Genomic DNA, 21674 nt, shown 5'->3' with positions numbered 1-21674 from the left:
AATTTCCCTGGAGGTGTTACCCCACCCATTCAGGATGGGTCTAAATTAAATCACTGGAGCCATATAAATGAGCTGACAAAACAGAATGAACTCAGTGCAGCTGAGAGTGACATTTTGAAGAGGAGCTACAGCCAAGAAGGACACTTGAAAGAACGCACAGGAGCTAGGAAGAGAGGAGCTACAGATGAGAGACAGTTTGAAGATGGCCGTTGGAAGCAGACTTTTACTTTGGAGAAGCTAAGAGAGGAAAAATGCCCCAAGAGCAACTGAGAGTGACATTTTTGAGGAACTGCAGCCTAGAGAGGAACATTCTGGGAGAAAGCCATTTTGAAACCAGAACTCTGGAGCAGACACCAGCCATGTGTCTTCCCAACTAACAGAGGTTTTCTGGACACCATTGGCCATCCTCCACTGAAGGTACCCGATTGCTGATGCGTTACCTTGGACACTTTATGGCCTTAAGACTATAACTGTATAACCAAATAAACCCCCTTTATAAAAGCCAATCCATTTCTGATGTTTTGCATTCCGGCAGCATTTGCAAAGTAGAACAATTAGTATGCCAAGGTCACAAAGCTGGTCCCAGAAATGTCTGAATCTAGTTCCCTTCCCCAAACACCATCAATCTAGCATAAGCAGGCTGCCTGGTGGAGGTGGAGGAACAGAATAGAGGGGAGGGAAGAAAGGTGGTTAACAATTGGGTAAAGCAGCCCATTCATTAGGGTTCTGTTTCCAATTCCCAAAGCTGTTTCCCCAGCTTTACCACAAGTAACAGTTGGAACATATTGTAGCAAGAGTTGGTACCCAGCCCTCCTTTTATTTTGTTAGAATGATCTGAGTTCTAAAATTAGCCCTCAGAAACTGGGACAAAGCAGCTTTAGGTCTCTTATGCACAACCAGTTGCCTGTTCAACTTGTGTAGCAACTTTAACTGGCTGCAACTGAAGGCTGGAGACTTTCCACTCGAACCAGCCCAGTTCAGCCTGGAGATTGGTCTTGCCATCCCTAGAAATCCTCTACAGAGACAGGTATTGAAAGATGCGCTGACCCTCCTGGGTCCTGAGGAAGCAGGAGCACATCAAGATTATGTGGGCTTTGGGCTGGGTCAATCACACCCAGTTCTGACATCTAGTTAAATGATCTTGGGCAAATTTAATGCCTTAGTCTCTCTCTTCATCTCAAAAGAGACCTCCTCCTACACCTCGGAGGAGTGAACAATACAATGGATGTAAATTGCTCAACATGGGGCTGGCACAATTGACAAGAGTTAAAGAAAACAGCATGAAGCAGCAGCCTGAGAGAGTCTTAAGGTTCTGGGTAAATAGGTGGGGACTTACAGCAAGGGAGTGCTATATGGACATATTTATCCCTCAGATTGGAGGTACCCAAAAAGAGGGGTGGGGGGGGGAGAAAGCAGAAAATCCTTACAGTTGGGTGGTCAGATTGTCTTACTGTCAATTTCTCTCTCCACCTTGTTTTCACATAAATCCTTCTCTGATTTGTGTAGTAACAAGGAAATAAATAAGGTTCAGTCTTACCTAATTGACACACCTTGTATACCATCAACATTCTGGGACCAAGGCCCAAGAAAAATTTATTTTTCTCTGCTTCTGATCTCAATTCTACTTTCAGTCTCTTTCCCTTTCCTTTCTTAGAGTTTCTATCATAGACAAACCAGTCAAATGACTGGAAAACCTTTTTGGGAAGGGTAGAGAGATAAGGAGCTTTAAATTTACACCTCTGCATTAATGATGTCTTTTTCTAGCCTCTAAGTGACATTAAGGGTAGGGAGGAACCAAGTCTTCTAGTTTCAGCTGGGGGCATTCACAGCCTTAATTACATCCAGACTATTAAAATTATTAATCAGAAATTGACTTCCTTTTTTGCCTGTCTGGTGTCCTTTGAAAAGTCATAAGCACAATTGACTATGGATCTTTCTATTCTGTCCATAACCACCCAGAAAAAGCAACAACCACAAAATATCAACGTTCAGGGAGACAGAGGTAAGGAAATTGAGGGAAAGTCTATAATTATTATTTAGTTATCTTGGTGTCCTCAAACTTTTTCAGGATTCATAAACCCTGATTCTATGCAGATTAAAACACTCATAAACAGATTACTTCCAGAGTTTGAAGCAGTTATAAAAGTTTCAAGTCCACCCACTAAACCCATGAGAAAGCTTTTTCCAGTGTTGCTGCCTACACAAAACATACACACACAAAGGCTAAGAAATTTGTGTTGTGAACTGAAGCAGCTGAAGCACTAAGGTATTCCTCCCTGGATTCAGGTTCATGGATTAATATATTTCCATCCTTTCATTCACCATTTATATTCATACTGTTTGTGTCTAGATATACATACCATTAAGGAAAGATGCAGGTCAAGCCACTCGGGGTTAATGATTCCATGGTTTATGTTATCATTTGAACACATCACTTCCCTTATATTAACTCCATTCACTGTGGATACTCAAGGTCACCTACCCTCCCACTCAGAAAGTTTAAACCAAATCTTCTGCACCCCAAACCCTCAGAAAACAGAGCTCTATGGGGAAAAAACAGAAAGATAGTAGTCCAGTTAAGGGAAACCATCAGTATTTAGGATCCAGAGATCTCTATAACCAGCAAGGGAATACAGAGGAAAGGAAAAGATAGGGAAACTGATACTGTTTGACATAAATTTTCTGAGTCCCACCTTTCCTTAAGAGCAGAATGGATCTATTTATACAAGAGCAAATAAAAGAAACCCCTGGGAAGGAGGAAAAGTTACAGTAACGTGTGTGGGAATATGAAGACTGTAGATTGAAACTCTATTACCTCTGAAGGGGTGGTCAAAATACCCTGGTTACAGTACACTATGAGCACCCTGGTTGCAAGTAGATGGAGATTTAGCCAGAATGCTGGTTACAGGGCAGAAGTACCCCAGCACAGCCACAGCTAAACTTCCATCACTCTCCCGTAAGGATGACAGCAATCTTTCGGAATCCTTTGCAACAAATCTTTCTCCTCCTTCCTTATCCTACAGAGGCAGAAATAGAGGGTAGCAAATCTCTGAACTGGTTCCTTGTACCAAGGCAGGATCAGAGCTTACCAATCCAAACCCTCTCAGTAAGAAGCTAGGATTTTGTTTCTTAATGAAAGTACAACACTGAGGAAAAGACAGCGAAGTCATCCACTCACAATTTCAGGTCAACCTTAGGCAGACAGATTAAGGCAGGAGCCAGTATGAGGTCTATTTTAACCCTATCCAGGCCCAAAGCAGGTCACTCAGGAACTCTCTTAAAGTCAAAATGGTACCCAGGGCCCTCTCCAGGATGGTTATAAGTGGCATGTTTTGTCTAGATTGCTTGGGTCACACCCAGGCCCTAACTAGACCAAGCTTTCCAGTTCCAATATAAACTCACTATTCCTTAACCCTTTGGACTAGCGGACAATCTGTCACTATTTCAAGCTTGCTGGCCCTTTCCAGCCTGGAATTATGTCCCCAGAGAATAGGGACAGCAGTGAACACATTCATATTGTGATGAAATGGAGTAAATGGTCAATGTGCATCTCAGGGCTTGTTTAGAAATTAGTTACCTGAACTCTCTGTGGAGTCACATTTACTCCTAGCTCTAAGCAAGGAGCATAGTATTAAAACAAACGTCCCCCCCAAAAAAATTTTTATTTTAAAAGATTCTCACCACTTCCCCAACTTTTGCACCTCTCAGTCCCAACCTCTCCCCCCTCACACTCGGAGACACACACACATGGCACCAGCAGATGCTATCCCAACACTTTCAGTATCCCCAGAGCCCAGATGCATTAATGGCATGTGGCAGAAAATCCCATCCCACACTGAAGACTCCTCCCAGTTCAATACAGTGAAGAAATAAATGATAACATAAGAGAAGAGGCAGAGGCAGCAGAAACCGTAGCCTGCCCCTTCCCACATGAAAGAGGCACAGAAATCTCGGAAGTCAGCGAAAATGGCATCATCTCTTGCCAGAAGGCCACCAGCTACCACTGGCTGGGAGACGCATTATCACTTGTTTCTCTTCTGGACTGAAGTGCAAGATAGTCAGAATGGCTGTGAGTGTCTGCTGGCGGCCCAGCATGTCAGGCAAGGTCAGGAAGCGGAAGATGATGTTTTTGAGGTACTCCAGGTTGGCTCCCTCCCTACTCTGGTCCCGGATGTTCTTTTCGATGTGGCTCTGCAGGGCTCCGACCTCCTCACGATGCCGCTCCCCCTCCTCCAGCAGCCGATCCTGCAGCTGATGCACCTCGACCTCAAGCCTGTGTTTCTGCTTCCTCAGCGATGTGATCTCCACCTTCTTGCGGGCCAACTGCTCAGCGTACAGAAAGAAAGTGGGCTCACTGGCTGCAGCAAGCTGCAGGGCTTGGGTCAGGCTATCCGAGGTAGATTTGTCAGCTGGGTCTCCAAGAACCCCGCCACCCACAGGGCTTCTGCGTCCTGGCAGCCCAGAGGACAAGGCCACAGAACGCAGTTGCTCCAGCTCCAAGTCCTTCTCGGCAAGCACAGCCAAGGCGCGGTCCCGCTGCTTGTGCAGCTCCTCCTCCAGTTTCAGCGTGCGGTCCCTGAAGTCCAGCTGGCTCCGCTCCAGCTCCTGCCGGTGGAGCTGCTGCAGGCGGGCCAGCTCCTGCCTCTGGGCCTCAGCCTCCTGTTGGTGCTGACGCTCCAGCTCCTCACAGGACAGCCGCAGGGATATATACTTCTCCTTTAGCTCTGCAAGCTGTTCCTGGGCTTCTTCCAGATCCTTCGCCAGGTTACCATCTTTGGTACTCTTGCTCTTGAGGACGACCTGGGCCCTCATCTTGTATCTCTCAAACTCTTCCTTCAGCTGTTTCAACTCCTGCTGGTAATAGAGCGCAGTAGCCTTCTCCCCATCGGCAGCCTCCGAGCTGGGCATTATCTCCAGGTCGCAGAGCTTCTCCACGTCCAGGGTCATCTGGCTTTTCCTGGCTGCAACCTGCAGCAGCCTCTTCAGCTTCTCCATCTTATCCTTCAGGACACTGACATCCAGACTGGGCTCCTCTCCATGGCTGTCTAGAGGGGACCGGCTGGAGGCAGCTAGAGCCAGCGTCTTGTTCTCCATGTCTAGCTGCAGAATGCGCTCCTTCAGCTTCTGGATGGTCAGCTGGTCCTTCTGCTTGGCTTTCTCATAGGTGCCCAGCAGTTCAGACACCTCAGATATTTGATTCTCCAAGGCCGCCACCCTCTGCTCTTCCACCTGAGATTGCTGGCGGAGTTGATCCTCTGCAAGGGCTGTCTGCAAAACAAGGGAACAGACAGAAATGTATCCAGAAAAGCCACAAAGCCCTATAGCAAACTTCCAGGAAGCAAGAAAGGAGAACAAAAGGGTCACAGGATTGGGATGGCCTGGCAAGAATGAGAATGGGATATTTCTGCAGATTCAGGTGCTAACAGAAGTTCCTATGGCTTGGTTAGGTTCTGTTCCCAGACACATATTATACTAAGCAATATTAAGCTTCTTTGTGTATCTGTTGCTGTTCTGCTTTAGTGCTTCCATTTCCTCCCATCTTACACCTAGCTCACATATGGTGTGTTCCTGTTCCTTATTATGCGCATCCCCAAATCCTATTAAGAAATCATATTTTTCCCTCTTCCAATAGTCCTAGAAGTTCAAAACTGAGTTGGATCTCTCTCCATACTGAAAGGATACACTATGAAATAGCACAACTTTCCAAAACAGGCAAACCTAGACTAAAAGCAATTACAAGAGGTTGTTTCTTCTGAGAAAATCTCTATCCCCCATCAGTCCCCCTACACACTATACTTCACTGAACAGTTGTCACTATACTGGTTCCTGGAACACAGCTGGTAAGATGCCAATGCCCAGAAGCTCAGAGCTGCCTGGCTTCCACCCAGCCTACACTGAGAATTCCATATCATGTTGGAAGCTGAACACTGACAGTGGATACTGTCAACACCATGCAGAACAGGATTTCCTGAGATTCACTAGCGGAATTTTTCAGATAGTATCAAAAATGCCAGTCTAGCCACTTAGATCTAACTACCAACAGAGGGAAAACCCTATTATTTTCCCACTTCAGGTTAATGACTAATGTTTGAAGGAGGTGAGTATAATTACCTTCCTCATTTCCTGCTGCAACTGAGCTTGAAAATGGCTCTTGAGGCAGGAAGCCTCTTCCTGAAGCTCCTGCAGCCGGGGGTCTGGCTGATTTTTCTCATCTCGAAGAGCCTGCAGCTCACCCTTCAGCATCTCCACTTCACGGGTCAACTGCTTGGTCTGCAGTTCGAACCCTTCTATCTGATCAGCTGCATACGCCTGCCCCACCAGGGCTTCTCGGGTCTCTTCCAGCCGGAGCTCCAAGTCCTGGCGCTGGATCCTCTCCTCCTGCAGCAGTTTCTGGAGCTCACGCAGCATCAAGGCATGGTCACTCTGCTCTTGAGCCCTATCATGCTGCTGCGAGATAAGTCGGGCTTTGGTTTCTGCTATCTGCTCCTGCAGCCCCTTCACTTCCCCCTCTAGAAGGCCCCTTTCCTCCTCTGCCTTTTTATTGGCATCCTCCAAGTCCTGTTTCATCTTCTTCTTGTCAGCCAGGTAAGAAGCCTCCATGCGGGACTTCTCCTGGGTGACTGTGGCCAAAGAGCTGGTCAAAGTAGCCAACTGAGTCTTGAGCTGGTGCAGTCGTTTGTCTGCCTCCCCACCCGCAGGGGGCCCATCCCCACTGCTACTGCTAACACCACTCTCTGACCCGCTGGCCTCTTCGGACTTTGCAGGTGGTGGTCCGCGGACCGATCTGTCATCTTCTCCCCCAAACTCACCCTTGGTACTGGTAAGACTGGCCGCAGTATCCAAGCTGGTGGCAGTCCCAGTGCTATCACCGCTGTGGGTGGAGCACCGGTCATCAACAGAGTCAGGAAAGGTGAGGCCTGGAGGCTGGACCCCTGTGAGGCTCAAATCCGCCTCGTGGGACACCGACAGCACTTTAATGCTGGCCTCCAGAGCCTCTTTCTCCTTCAGGAGGCTTTTATAAGCGCGGACCACATCCTTGAGCCGTGCCTGGTACTGGAGAAGCTGCTTCTTCTGCGACTCGATGGTATCCAACAGGTCTTTCTTGCTCGGGCCGCCTCCGAAACTCATCCCAAACTTCTCCATGAGCGTGCTGGGCGGGCTGCTCCACGTCAGCGTTCTGGCAGCCCGGGAGAGAGCCGCGGAGACGCGGGCGGGGGCCTACTGTAAGCCACCGGGAGAGAGCTGTCCGATTGCGGGCGGGACACCAGCTCTTCCCAACTGTCCAGGACCGGATGAGGGGCGGCGGGGCAAGTTGGCAGGCGCGCCGGCGGTGTTCCAGGCCGGGAGGACGGGGGCGGGTCCTGGCCCCGACGCCCGCACGAGAGGAGCGCAACGGCCAGGGCTCGCCCGCACTGACCCGAAGGCCGCTCCGCGCCCCCTGCTCGCTCCACCCAAAGCAGCCCGGGCCGCCCCCAGCCACCTCGGCCCAGGCTCGGCCACGGGCTTATGCTGAGCGCGGTTCCATCCCGACTTCCTAATCACTGCGGCCCGCGGACAGCGGCGCTTCCGACTCTGCTGGAAGTGACGACAGGACGCCGCCCAGGCTCCGCCCCCGGTGGACGCCAGGTGGGCGGGGCTACTTCAAACAGCGGCTGCGGGTTTTGTTGAGAACCGGGTGGGCTTAGGGTAGAGGAAGCGTCTTGGGAAGGTGGAGTAAAGCAAAGTCGAGGACACCCGGGTAATGTTGGTTTGGTGAGGTCAGGGCGCCTGAACTTACCCCTTGGGCTACGATCAGCGAGCGACAGGGGGCGACGCGTCCCTACTATTTGAGGCCCAGTACCTGTGCCCCTAAAGTGCAACAGACTTGCTTTTTGACCACGGAAGCTACAACCCTTTCTAGCAACAGTGCTTGGCACCTAATAGGCATATAGTATAATAATTGTTAGTACCCTTCCAGAGTTAATTCAGTAAATATTTATACAGGGCATTGATCCATCCGGAGTGCCCAGTGTATGCCAGTAATCTCGCAAGAGTTTTGCTACCGAGTGTTTACAATAATTCTACTCTGTGTCATTAATGCTTGTTTCACCAATATGGAAACACGAGGCACAGAGAGGTTAAGTAACACGTCTAAGCTAGTAAGTTTAGGAATCCTATCCAAATCAGTCTGACACTCAGCATACCAAGTGCTGTTCCAGATGATAACACCGTGAAGGGACATGGCCCTGCACCCAAGCCCCTCACAATCTAGCGAGGAACCTGATACGCAAACACAAATCATGCTATCATACCAGAATTTATAGATATATTCAATAAATACTGGAAGTGAAGAGAGGGGCGGCCCATCTAGGATAGGCAGAAAATGGGGAAAATACACTGGTTTTGAACGATGAGTAGTGATTGCCCATCTAACTAGAGATGAAGGAAACCGGCATTCCAGGAGAGGGAAAAGATCACAAGGACTCCCCGGGGCATCTGAAAGCCTGCCTCACCCAGGAAGCATTAAGAGTCACCTCAAGACAGTAGCTTAGGTTATGTGAAATAGGTGGCAACAGATGAGGATGGCACAACAGGTGGGGGTCCAGATTAAGGAATTTAGATTTTATCTCGGGTGATAGGATAACACCAAAGGATTTTAATCTCAAAGGTAGTACTGGCAAAACTTATATGGAAGGGTGGAGATACAAGGAGCAGGAGGTGGGTGAGGAGGTTCTTTCAGTCATAGGGAAGAGTTGATAGTAAAATAGGACAATGACAGTAGGGATGGAGAGAAACAGGGCTGATAAAAGAGCCAAAGATGTAAAATTGACCTAACTTGTTGACCACTAGTTGTGCTATTATATTGGTACTCTTTTAAATGTACTTTTTGACCTTCTAAGAACCTTCTTAGGAATGGAATATATGACTGAAGAGTGAAGGAAAATCATGCACTCATGCATACTTGGTTCCCAAAGTCTGTTTTCATTCCAGACATTGCGGGCCAGGATGGGGCAGATCCTAGAAGTATGTTCAACCTCGTTTCTTTCTGACCCTGATGACATCCAGCTGTCTAACACAAAACAGTTAGACACATTATCTCATCATTTTAATCTTCACCATAATCCCTTGAGATAAGTAGGGCAGATATTAGTGTCCTTTTATAGATGAGAAAATGATAAAGAGTTCTAAGGACTGTTCAAGGCAAACTTTCAAAAAATGCCAAAACACGGATTAAAACTAAGACTTGGAACGGTGCTGGCCCATAGGAGGCACTCAACAAATATTTATTGAGTGAATGAATGAAGGAATGAATGAATAAGCGTTCTCTGATTCCCAGCCCACCTCACCATGTCTGGTCCATAAGCAATTGATCCTAGAAACCCACTGGGAATCCAGAATAGATATAATGGCTGCACTTGCTCCTCTGATTTCCTTATCAGTCCAGTTTAACCCAACAAGCATTTTGTTTCGCTTAAGTTAGGTGCCTGGTATTTACCCAGTCTCTGCCTTAGAAGAAATATAAGTTCATTCCTCTCTTGCTGTTCCCCTTAGATCCTAAGAGGGGGAATTATTCGTTTAGTTCTTTGGGTCTAGGGAGCCAAGGGCCCCACAAACTCTGGATAGGTGTGCATTAATCCAGGTCCCCATGTCTGTGGCAACGCTGAGGAAGGAACTTCAGAAAGGCTGCGTGGGCGCACACTGAAAGGCAGTGTTCCCAGAGAATCGAGGCGAAGGTAGAGTTCTCCAGAGTTCTGCGACCACGCTGCCGGGCTGAAAATCACTACTGATTGGGGAGCTATAAAGCAGGCGTTTTAAAGAACTTTGAAAGCTAGTTATCACCAGAGCATCTTCTTCCCCCACCTCCTGCGCATTCCTCACGTGATCCTACAGTCCTTTATCACCTACTAAGCGCAAAGCCCCTCACTAGGAGCTGAGGAGGCAAAAGGGAGGAATAGGAAGGAGCCTTTCACGGAGTGCCCGCTCTCCTCGGGAGGGCGGTGCAGGCACTCGGTGCAGCTAGCTATCAAAGGCTATCCCGGAGCCCAGAGTGGCCTGGACGCCAACAGAACGGACGCCAAGTCCCAGCGGCCGGTCATTGAAGATGGGGGGACAGGGCGACTTGGAGAGTTGCTTTTCCTCAGCCCCTTTCGGGCTGTTGGTTTAGCAGCCACAAACCTGATAGGCGAGCTAGAAACTGCCGAGGCCTGGACCCTTACCCTCTTTAAAGCCCGCGCAGGATACAGAGATGAGGAGACTTGCTCGGCTTTAGCTTCCCTTGGAGCGGGAGCGGGCGGGAGGGGGATGGGGGGCGGAGCTGGGGCGGGGGTGGGCCCGCGGTGACGTAGGGCGGGCCAGGACGCGCGGAGGCGGGGGCGGCGGAGCCTCCCGCTGCTGTTTCTGCTGCTGCTGCTGCTGCTGCTGCTGCTGCTGCTGCGTCCCGTGCCCCGCGGCCGGCCGCCTCCAGCCTGCACCCGGCGCCCGTGCCCGCGCCCCCTCCCCCGGGCCCCGCCATGGGCCTCACCGTGTCCGCGCTCTTTTCGCGGATCTTCGGGAAGAAGCAGATGCGGATCCTCATGGGTGAGACAGACCAAGCTCGCGGCCCGGAGAGGGGCGCGGGCCCCCGCACAGCCCTCCCTCCCCCGCGCCCCTCCAGCCGGGCTCACCCGGATCTCTGACCCCGCCTCACCCACCTCCTCACCCCCCAGGACCGCTGCCCTCGGGCGGGTCCCGGTCTGCAGCGCCGCCCCTGAGGCCTGAGACCGGGAGCTGCGGGCCTGGGTGGGGTGAACCGCCCCTCTGCCCCGGCTGGTAAGAAGGGAGGATTCCGCCCTTGGGGACGACTTTTAGAGGAGTGCGGCCCTCCTCGCGTGTCCCTTACCTCCCCCATCCCCAACCCCAACCCCAGTTCTTCCCCCTCCTCGCCCACTTTGGGGGCAGGAGTTGGCTCACATCATCGTGACTGCCCTGAAGGCCCCGAGGGTGGGTAACAGCGCGCACCTGGAGGCGCTCCGGCTCTCCGCCCCCGTCACCACCCGCTGTCCTGACCTGTCCCCTTCCCTAGTCTCTAGGGGGCTCCCTCGTTCCCATCTCTATCCTTCTGCCCTCTCTTGTTGCAGTTGGCTTGGATGCAGCTGGCAAGACCACAATCCTGTACAAACTGAAATTGGGGGAGATTGTCACCACCATCCCCACCATAGGTGAGCCGGGGAGCGGGAGCGCCGCGGCGATCCTTCTCAGGGTATGCTCCGGGTTCTACCGGAGGCCCTTATCTCCCTACCCGGAGCTGACCCTGACATCAGATATGGCTACTTGAGAAGTGGGTCTGGGTATCTCTCTACTTGCCGGGGGATAGTGCCGGAGGCGGGGTGGATGTGACCTAGCCCCGCCCCAGCTGTTGACTGCCGGTGCTCTGGGGTTCTTTTCCCCCTGAATCTTGATCACTGTCTTCTGGTTTTGTGTTCCTGCTGAGATCCAAGTAGTTTTAGTGAGTTCCTTCCTTAAAAGACTTTTCCCATATTTGTACCCAATTATCTGCAGGCTTCAATGTGGAAACAGTAGAATATAAGAACATCTGTTTCACGGTCTGGGACGTGGGAGGCCAGGACAAGATTCGGCCTCTGTGGCGGCACTACTTCCAGAACACTCAGGTAGGGGGTTGGACTCCCCATCCCCAAGGAAGAGAAATTAGGGCTAGGCCAGAGAAGGTAGCCTAGGCTGGGCCTCGAGGCCAGGGAAAGACCTTCCCCTTCCTCTCCCTTTTCTTGGCTGGTCCCTACTCATCCTTCAGAACTTGTCTTAGCCTTCTTCTGTGACTTCACCACCTTAGACTTCTGAGAAGCAGGGTTCTTGGGTCCATGCTGACTGATTGAACTCTCATCACATAGCTTTACTGCCTGTTCCCTTGAACATCTTTTAGCTGGACCACTTGCTCCTTGAGGACAGAGGCTGTATCCTTTGCTGTGATGTCTCCAGCTGTGCTAGGGCTTCTGCAGAGCCTTGGTGGAAGCTTACTGGGCAGGAGAGGTTTAGACCCAATTAAAGAAGGAAAGAAGAGAGAGAGGAGCAGACTAGGGCACATCCCAGTTGGGAGTGATTGTTCCTTTTTCCTTTTCTTTCTTCCCACCCAGGGCCTCATCTTCGTGGTGGACAGTAATGACCGAGAGCGGGTCCAGGAATCTGCTGATGAACTCCAGAAGATGGTGAGCACCCAGAGCCCTGGGAACTGAGCCCTTGGTTTGGGGACAAAGAGATCTCGGGGCTGGTGTGGAAGTCAGGGAACGTCTCATAGCTTTTGAAGGCCAAGAAGGTACGCTTTCCCTTGTGGACACAGCCATGTTGTTTATCTCACACGGCTTTTGGTTTGGAACAGGTAAAAAAGCATAGAACTGACTTTTTCCTTGAATTCTCATACCTCCACATTCCAAATCTGAGAAGTTGATGGGGAGGGGGATTAATATGTGGTGGAGGGAAACATCATTTTACATTTTGGTTTTCCTATTTGGAAATTTGGTCATTAGAAAAATGCCTTTCCTGGAGATAAGGCCTAGGGGACCTCAGGCTCATTCATAACCCTGTACTTTTAGCACTCATCAATACATTACATGAATCTATTATTTTCCCACAAATAAGGTGGAAAGTAGAAAGGGGTATTTCCAGCACAGCAGGAGGAACACAGGAGACGCTGCTGGAACCACAGGTCCTGCCCCCTCTCCTCCCTTCTTAGTTGCAGGAGGATGAGCTGCGGGATGCGGTGCTGCTAGTGTTTGCCAACAAGCAAGACATGCCCAACGCCATGCCCGTGAGCGAGCTGACTGACAAACTGGGACTACAGCACTTGCGCAGTCGTACGGTAAGGATCCCTCCCCTCCCACTGGATCCTGCCTCCCCCAAGGGAGCCTCAGCCTGGGGCAAGGATATAAAGGCACCCCGTTTTCTTCCCTGCTGATGACCACCTCCTTTCTTCTCCCCACAGTGGTATGTCCAGGCCACCTGTGCCACCCAAGGCACAGGCCTGTACGACGGGCTGGACTGGCTGTCTCACGAGCTGTCAAAGCGCTAACCAGCCAGGGGCAGGCCCCTGCTGCCCGGAAGCTTCCACGTGCATCCCCGGGATGACCAGCCTCCCGGACTCCTCAGGCAGTGCCCTTCCCTCCTACTCCTCCCCAGCAGACACAGACCTCTGCTCCTGCTCCTGCCTGCATGTTCTCTCTGATGTTGGAGCCTGGAGCTTCACTCTGTGGGCACAGAGGGGTCCACTCTCCGCCTGCTGGGACCTGTGGAAGGGGCTTCCAAAGGAGGAGCAGGGATCTGGGGTTTCCGTTGGTGTTTTTTTTCCATTTTGGGTGTACCCTTGGGGCCAGGTTGGGGGAAGGTGAGGGCTCTGGGTGGTGCTATGATGTGGCACTGGATATTGAGTAATAAATTTGCTGTGGTTTGTACACTGTGTTGTCTGTAGCCTAGAATGGGGCAAGGGTGGGGTTGGCTGGGGCATTGGGAGGAAAGAGGCAACATGGGGGAGGCTCAAAGCAGCTAAGACTGCAAGATGAACCCCCTCCCTGCATTGCAGTCGTCATGCAATTCAGCTTCTCCCTCTTTCCTTATTCTTGATGCTGGAAAATACTTTAGGGGTTCCAGTGGAGGAAACCCCCCTTCTTTCCCCAACTCCAGGGAGCCTTTGCTGAGGGTAGCAGGCACTGCCTTTATGATTCTGTAAACCACGTAAATCCCCTTTCCCATCCATCTCCTGGTTACCTAGAGCAGTGGTTCTTAATAGTGGCTATGCACATTAAACTCTGAGGGAGACGGAATGCGCATTAGAAATGCACCCCAGAAATTGTGATTCACTGGGACCGGTCTAAGGCCCTGGCACAGTCTATTAGCAATATTTTACAAAACATTGGCAGTCCGGGAGATTACAATCCCTTGTTCACCACTGAGACTTTCTCCCTAAGAGATGTCCCCCCTATGGGGAACAGGGAAGCACATGTAAGGAACAAGGACTGTGGGCTATTCTCCAAGCATGGCTGACTCTGTCCATTTTCCTTTGGATCCCAGCAAAGCTTAAACACCAGTAATCACACCACCATTTTTTTCCCATTCTTCCATTTTCTTTCCTGTTGTCAGTTTCTCCAGGTTCTGGACTGGGTTTTCTCCATGAACTTTTCAGGAAGTGAGTCCCAGGGGCTCCTAGTAATGGGGACCTGGAAATGGAGCTGGTATCCCTACAGGCAGCACTGGCTGTCTGCCAAGGCACCTGTCCTGCCCACCTGAGTGCAGCTAGGAGATGTTGAGGGGAGCCCAGTGCTCTATCCACCTAAGCCATTCTTACTCGTCCTGAGCCATCCCTCAGGCTCTTTATGGGTCATCTATCTAGGGTTTCCTCATGCTCCCTGAGAAATAACCTCTGAGACATTTTAGCCTCATCATTGTAAGGACCGTAAAAGTTCATAAATTTTTCTCAGACATTTGGAACTCAAAAGACACTTGAGCCCCAAGGGATCCAGTGAGCCCACTCCCTAGGGAGGAAAGAGGTTGGTCTCTACCCTGTTATCAAAATGAGAAACAGAGGCAAAGAAGGGGAGGGACTTGCCTGAAGTGACATGTGGGCACTGGCACAGACTCAATGTTTGGATGCTCAGTCTTAGCTGGGTGGTGGCATAGGGAGGTGAGCGCCAGAGGCCCTGGGCCATGAATTGATTGCTGAGCCAGTGCCCTTTCCCCACTGTGGTGGGATAAGAGGCAGCCCTCCACAGTCACAATGCTCCCGGGTCACAGAGGCACTGGGCCCAAGGCCAGCCTCTGTCTGGGAGGTTCCCTCTGGGAACGTCTTCCCGTGGGTACTGCGGGGCTCATTCCGGGCCCTATGGCCTGTGGACCCTTGCCACCGGGGGGAAGGCTGGGCCGGACCGAGTCATCACCTGTGGCGCCGGCCCCATGGAGGAGGGGGAATGGATGCAAAGACAACCCAAGCCGGAGGACCTAAGGGTTGGTCTCATCAGCTGGGCAGGAACCTACCTCACTTTTGAGGCGTGTAAGAATACGGTCACTGCTGCGGCAAAGGGTTTGGGCAGGAGACAGGTAACAAAGCAAACCTGCACTGGAACCAATTTTCCAAATGGTCGGGGTCTCCTTTAGATGGCAGGGGGGTGGAGGGTACACTCAGCCTAATCACTCTTCTAGCCTCTGCCATGGCCAGGCCAAGACCCACGTGGCCATGCTTTTGCCCATGTGTCTCCATTGCTCCATCTCCCTGTCACCAAACCTAGTTCATGCAGTGATGCCTCAGCCCTGGCCTTCCTGGCTTGTCCTGCTCTGGCTGCTTCCTACCCTCCATCCCCAGCTCAGAGTGGTTGTCATCACAAAGGAGGGTTGGAGGGCCCAGGCTGGGATGCAGGATTGTGGGCATCCTGGGGAAGGTGGACCAATGGAGCTACTGCAAGTCCTATATTTCTGTTCTAGTTATAGATTAGGGAGAATGGGGTACTCTAGAAGCCCTAAGATAGTTGGTGCCTGAGTGACGCAGGACCAACGTCCTTCCACTTGTAACAAGTATGATGACAGCTAAACCAGACAACTGCATCTCAACCAACGTGCTCCCACTCTCCTCTCTGGAGAGAGTCCCTCAGGATGCCCAGGGCCTGTCTCTAAGAGATCTTGCTTCTCTCCTGCCATGTTGGGGAGGTGGCCTTTGAGGAGCAAAATGTTGGCTGAGTGTGCTACTGGGGCCAGTAGTGAGGAAGAGAGAAAAAAAGACAAAAGTCAAAGTGTTTCTTGGAAAATTTCTTGTAAAAGGTATTGAATGAAGGGATCAAAGAAGGGAGTGGGAAGTTTACCTTCTGTAGTTGGAGGCAGTGGGCATCTACAAGTTTTTCTTTGGCTCTTGAGAAGCCCTGTGGCTCCCATGGGGAGGTGCCCTGAGATATTCTGACGGCTATGGGTTGGGAGGGTGGAAGGGCTGACAGCAAAGAGGACACCAGAGCTGATGTGGAGGGGAAGGTAGTTGGTCTCCATGAAGGTGCTGGGGTGATGCTGGGGGTGGTGGCTGTAGGGATTCCCTGGTCTAGTCATCTAGCTGTACTGACTTTCCTCCTCTCCCTCCTGATGCCTCCAGACCTGGGAGCTCCTGGTGAGCAATGAGCATGAGACACAGGCTGTGGTCCGACTAAGAAGCTTGCAGGGCCTCTATCTTCTGCCCGAGGGGGATGGCTCTGTGTGCTATGGCCAACCAAGGGCCAGCCACCACGGATGCTTCCTACTCCGTTTCCACCGGAACTGCAAGTGGACACTCCAGTGCGTAATCACTGGTCGTTATCTGGAGTCCGATGGTGAAGAAGTGTTCTGCAATTCCAGGGTCCTCTCAGCCTACCATATGTGGGCCCCCCGGCCAGCCCTGCATGTCCACGTGATCCTGTACAGCCCTCTCCACCAATGCTATGCCCGGGCTGACCCCACTGTGGGCCGCGTTTGGGTAGATGCTCCAGTTCCCTGCCTGGAGGAATGTGGCTTCCTGTTGCATTTCCAAGATGGATGCTACCACCTAGAGACCTCTACGCACTACTTCTTGTCCCACTTAGACCGGCTGGTCACCGAGCCCTCATCACAGACAGCTTTCCACATGCAAGTGCGGCCTGGAGGATTGGTGACACTGACCGATGGTGAAGGGGGCAGGTTATATCCACAGGGCTCCCGTCTGCTCCTGGGCTTGGGCTCCAATCCCCTTAGGGGAGAGGAGTGGTTCAGCCTGCAGCACTGTCCCACCTGGGTCACCCTCAAGTCCAAGGCTCGGAAGTTCATCTCGGTCTTCTACGGCAAGTGCCGGGTCCCTCACAGCCATGGAGGGAGGAAGGGCTGGCTACTGAAAAGAGGGAGATGGTTTGGAATCACAAGGAGGTTTCTGAACCTGCTGATAAAGAAGATGCTGGGCACCCATGAGGGTCTTTCATGCCATGGAGGACAGAAAAGCAGGGAAGATGGGCTTTACAGAAAAGTCACTTGGGTCTTCTCTAGGCTAATAAGTGTCTGATCCAACTTAAGGAGATGGAGGCTGAGGAGGAAAAGCAGAGGAATAGAGCTTGGAGGAAGAGCTGAGACTGAGGGTGAGGCCAGGACTCTGGCTTCCTCTGACATGTTCTTCCTCTGCAGATGTTGAGGTGTGCGCTGCCTCTGAGCACTTAACCCCAACGTCCTTGTTCCAGTTTGAATGTGACCGCGAGAGCCCCACCTTGCAGCTTCGTTCAACCAATGGCTGCTACCTGGCCCAGGTGAGACCTTGGCTTTCGGCGCAAGAGGAATCTTAAGCCCTGAGCTCACCCTCTCTAAGCACACTTTCCCTTCCCTCAAGGTAGATGACCAAATGGTGAGGTGAGCTGTGGATGCCCTTTTAGTAAACATTCAGTTTCATTCACTGGGCCCATTTTCATCTAATGGGACCTCTTTTTTTCTTTTTTTAAGCTAACTTTATTGAGGCATAATTTACATACAATAAAATGCGCCCATTTTAAGTTTTGACAAATGTACACATCCATGCCAACATAATACAATCAAGTCAGAGACTATTTCCCTCCCCCTAAATTTATTCTTTCCCCTTTGCAGTTAGCAACACACTACTCTTGATCCCAGGGTACAACTGATCTGTTTTCTGTCACTAACTATAGGTTAGATTTGCCTACTTTATGATTTCATATAAATAGAATTATACGTATGTACAGTATGTCTGCTTCTTTCACTAGCATAATACTTTTGAGATTCATTTATGAGGTTGCATGTATCAGTTGTTCATTCCTTTTTATTGCTGAGAGGTATTCCATAATGCCGTTCATAAACGCAAACATAATTTGCTTATCCATTCACTTGTTGAAGAGTATTTGGCTTGTTTCCAGTGTGGGTTATTATGAATAAAGTTGCTATGAACATTCACATATAAACCTTTTTACTTTGATTGATCTTGGGTAAATACCTAAGAATGGAATTATTGGGTCATATGATAAATGTGTGTTTCACTTCATAAGAAAATGTCAAACTGTTTTCTAAGCTGACTGTACCATTTTACATTCCCATCAGTAATGTATGAGGATTCTAATTGGTCCCTGTACTTATCAACACTTGGCATTGTCTGTTCTTTCAATTTCAGCCATTCTAGTGGGCGTTTAATGACATCGTAGCTTTAATTTGCATTTCCCTTAGAATTAATAATGTTGAGCATCTTTCCATGTGCCTATTTGCCATTTGTATATCTTCTTTAGTGAGGTGTCTAGTGAGGTGTTGAGATCTTTTGCCCATTTTTAATTGAGTTGCTTGTCTTATTATTGATTGCTGAGAGTTCCTTATATGTTCTGAATTCAAGTCCTTAGTCAGATATATGTAGTGTAAATATTTTCTCCCAGTCTGTGGCTTGACTTTTCATTTTCTTAATTGTGTCTTTTGAAAAGAAAAGTTTTTTAATTTTGGAGTTCAATTTTTCCATTTTTTTAAATGGTTAGTTCTTTTTTGTCTCAAGAAAGCATTGCCTACTCCCCAAAGTCACAAAGATTTTCTCCTGGTTTTTTGCCTCTAGAAGATTTATGGTTTATCTTTCACTTTTATGTCTGTGATCCATTTTGAAATGATTTTGGAGTAAGGGTCGAGGTTGATTTTTTTTTTTCCATACTGACATCCAGTTGCCTTTTTGATGCTGGGTTCTGAGATACAGCACAGACTGGGGGAGGGGAAGTGGTGGTTGGGGGTATAGGTGGGGAACATAGGGCACACCTGTTTTCTAAAACAGAGCTGAAAGCCTAAAGCATACCCACCCTGGGGGAATGAAAAAGGTTGATGGGTGGTATGTGAGGAAGAGGGTCTAGAAATAAAAATGATGGGAAAGAAGCTGAGATTCTTGGTCCTTGCTCCCTCTCCCTGTTCCCGATATCCTCTCCAGAGGCGCCACAGGAAGATAAGGGCTGATGGACACCCGATGGAGTCTGACACCTTCTTCCACGTGCACTGGAATTGTGGCAGAATCTCCCTGCAGTCCTCCAACGGGCGCTTCCTGGGCATCGCAGCCAATGGCCTGCTGATGGCCAATGCCACCATTCCAGGTGAGCAGGGCAGCCCTCCTGCTAGGTTTTTCCGAGTCAGGGATGATTTGAGAGGGAGCTGGGATCCCATAGAGCACCTGAGTTGGGGTCAGAAGATTTGGGTTTGTATACTTGCTCAGCTACTGAATTTTTGTAGCCACTCAGAAAAACTACCTCTTTGAACCTCAGTTTAATGGTCGGTAAACATAGAGATGATATTCGCCCAGTCTTCTTCACAGGCTTAGAATCAGAGATAAGTGAACATATCTCAAAGGAAGGAAAAATACGAAAATTTCTTGAGCCCAGCACTGTGCTAGGTTCTCTCGCAAACATTTCATGAACACCCAGCATAAGGCTAGGCACAAAGTGGATGTTCAGTAAATGTTAAAATATCAACCAGAGCCCTCTGCAATTAGTCTTTCCCCTCCTGCTTCCATCTGGGAAGACATCTCAGGCCAGCCCTTCCAGATAACTCCTCCCCCTTTCTCTCAGGCCCAAATGAGGAATTTGGGTTTCGGTTTGCCAACCGCCCTTTCCTGGCCTTGCGGGGTCGGTATGGGTATGTGGGCACCTCGTCGGAGCACGACGTCATGCAATGCGACCTGGACCACCCTGACTGCATCCACCTGCTGCGCTGCCACCAGGGCATCTACCACTTCCAGGGTGAGTAGCTCGTCTTCCCCACCCCAGGGTCACAGTCCAGCCCCTGCCTCAGCCCCAACTCCAACTTCAGGGCTGGTCACTCAGGGCCTGCTCATCGTGAAAGCAAACTCAGGGTTTCTGTTTATTTTCACACTTCAGGGCCTCCCAGAGTGGGTTGGCAGAACAGAAACCAGTTGAATCTCTGGCCCTTGAGTTTCCACAGAGGGTCTGCCAGCACTGCCAGGACAGGGTGACCAGGGCAGAGTGGCAGAGCTGCATGAAATAGTCCTCACTGACCCGAGCTCTACCCTCTCAGCACAGGGTGGATCCTTCTGGTCCATAACATCCTTTGGCACCTTCCGCCCTTGGGGAAAGTTTGCCCTCAACTTCTGTATAGAGCTACACGGGAGCAACTTGCTCACGGTGTTGGCACCCAATGGCTTCTACATGCGAGCCGACCGAAGTGGCACCCTGTTGGCCGATAGCGAAGACATTACCAAAGAGTGTATCTGGGAATTTTAGGTAAGTTTGGGTGGGTAAGGGGTTGGAGAGCAGAAGCTGAGGGGCAAGAGAAGCGGATGGAGAGGCATGTGATAGTAAGACCACAATGCTCTCCCAGGCTGACTTCTGTCCCACAACTGGAATGACTCCAGACATTTATTCCAAAACTTTGCCCTTCCTCACTGGACTCCTAAGCCTGGACTTGGTAGAGAGGAGAAGAAATCAGATTCAGTTTCTCACTATTAAGCCACACTGACACGTGTCTATGCGAGTGAGCCTGGAGGAGACAAAGCTGAAATTAGATTCCTCGTCCCCCCTCCAAAGGCAATTTTCTGCTTGCTGCTTTCCCCATGGCCAACTGGGGCATCGCCATACTCCCAGGCTCTCAGGCTCAAGACCTCGGCATCATCTTCCATTCCTCCCTTTCCACTCCCTTCATCAAACCCTGAAAATTCTTGGGTACTTCCTTAACAATGCCTCTTGGATGTTTCTCTTTAATTACCCTTGCTACCACTTGGTTCCAGGCTTTTCACCAAAAGTCTGCACTGTTTCTAGGGCTCTGCAGTCAGATCTAACCCTGCGATCAGATCTGACCCTATCCAATCTCTTCTCCACACAGCTGCCAAGTTAGCTTTCCTAAATGCAGCTTCCATTCCATCATTCTCTTGTTCACAACTCTTCAGGGCACCTTGTTGCTCTTAGTCCTGCCCCATTCACAATTGACCTCATTTTCCTGGCTTCGAGAGTAACAGGATGTTAAAGGAACAGCTTGGGTTTTCATGTCATAGGTCTGGAATCAAGAGCTAGTAAGGCTTCAGTCTTCACTACCTCTGTAAGCTTGAGCACATTGCTTTAGCATTTCTAGGCCTCAGTTTCCTTACCTGTAAAATATCTACTTATAGGGTGTTCTGAAGGTTAAATGACAATCTGAATCTAAATATAGGTCCTTAGTGCATGTTCACTCCTCCATTGTCTCCATTTTTTTCCCTCACTCCTCACTTACCTCTAATTCCTACCAGTTTGTTCTACAAACCCTTTGCTGTGGCCAAACTGGGAAAAATAAAATGAAATCCAACTGGGCCTCAGTTTTTTTATCTGTTCCATTAAGAGTTTGGATTAAGCTAAATTTCTTAGGCCCCTTCGAGGTATGGCATTCTGGTAAACAGTATATCATAGTGGTTGAGCTTATTTCTGGACTCAGAGAGACCTGGATTCCAATTCGGTTTTATTGGTTAAATTTGGACAGATTAACCTCACAAAGCCTGTTTCTCATGGGTCAAATAGGAACACAGTGTCCATCTCACAGGGTTGTTGTGAAAATTACATGAGATAATGAATGTAAGATCTTGGTAAAGAGCCTAGTCTGGAGGATGCTTTCACTGACTTTATGAGAGGTCTTTACCAATCCAGCTCAATTTCTTAAGAAATCTTACCTGTTGAATGCAGTCTCCCTATCAACTCTGATAGCATTTTTTATTCCGTTAATTTTATTTTTGGAAT

At 49.9% G+C, this 21674-nt stretch overlaps 3 protein-coding genes across 3 annotated transcripts; 2 read left to right on the top strand and 1 right to left on the bottom strand.

Moving 5' to 3' along the window:
* Window positions 1-446: 446 nt before the first annotated feature.
* On the bottom strand, window positions 447-7575 carry GCC1 (GRIP and coiled-coil domain containing 1). Its single transcript, XM_037836241.1, has 2 exons — window positions 6112-7575; window positions 447-5268 (listed from the first exon to the last, which is right to left on the bottom strand). The coding sequence occupies exons 1-2, from the start codon at window positions 7141-7143 to the stop codon at window positions 3973-3975; spliced, it is 2328 nt and encodes a 775-aa protein (XP_037692169.1). The 5' UTR covers window positions 7144-7575; the 3' UTR covers window positions 447-3972.
* A 2790-nt stretch (window positions 7576-10365) lies between these two features.
* Window positions 10366-13418, top strand: ARF5 (ADP ribosylation factor 5). Its single transcript, XM_037837442.1, has 6 exons — window positions 10366-10557; window positions 11097-11177; window positions 11518-11627; window positions 12108-12179; window positions 12704-12829; window positions 12953-13418. Exons 1-6 carry the CDS (start codon window positions 10491-10493, stop codon window positions 13037-13039), a joined length of 543 nt encoding a protein of 180 aa, XP_037693370.1. The 5' UTR covers window positions 10366-10490; the 3' UTR covers window positions 13040-13418.
* A 1495-nt stretch (window positions 13419-14913) lies between these two features.
* On the top strand, window positions 14914-20195 carry FSCN3 (fascin actin-bundling protein 3). The gene is made up of 6 exons (XM_037837580.1): window positions 14914-15057; window positions 16091-16787; window positions 17122-17240; window positions 18893-19052; window positions 19524-19694; window positions 19990-20195. Exons 1-6 carry the CDS (start codon window positions 14914-14916, stop codon window positions 20193-20195), a joined length of 1497 nt encoding a protein of 498 aa, XP_037693508.1.
* The last annotated feature ends 1479 nt before the right edge of the window (window positions 20196-21674 follow it).

Source organism: Choloepus didactylus, chromosome 5 (assembly GCF_015220235.1).
Source record: "Choloepus didactylus isolate mChoDid1 chromosome 5, mChoDid1.pri, whole genome shotgun sequence".
Classification (NCBI taxonomy): Eukaryota; Metazoa; Chordata; class Mammalia; order Pilosa; family Megalonychidae; genus Choloepus; species Choloepus didactylus.
Note: the sequence above shows the minus strand (reverse complement) of the source record. Positions and strands in the feature narration are given on the sequence as shown.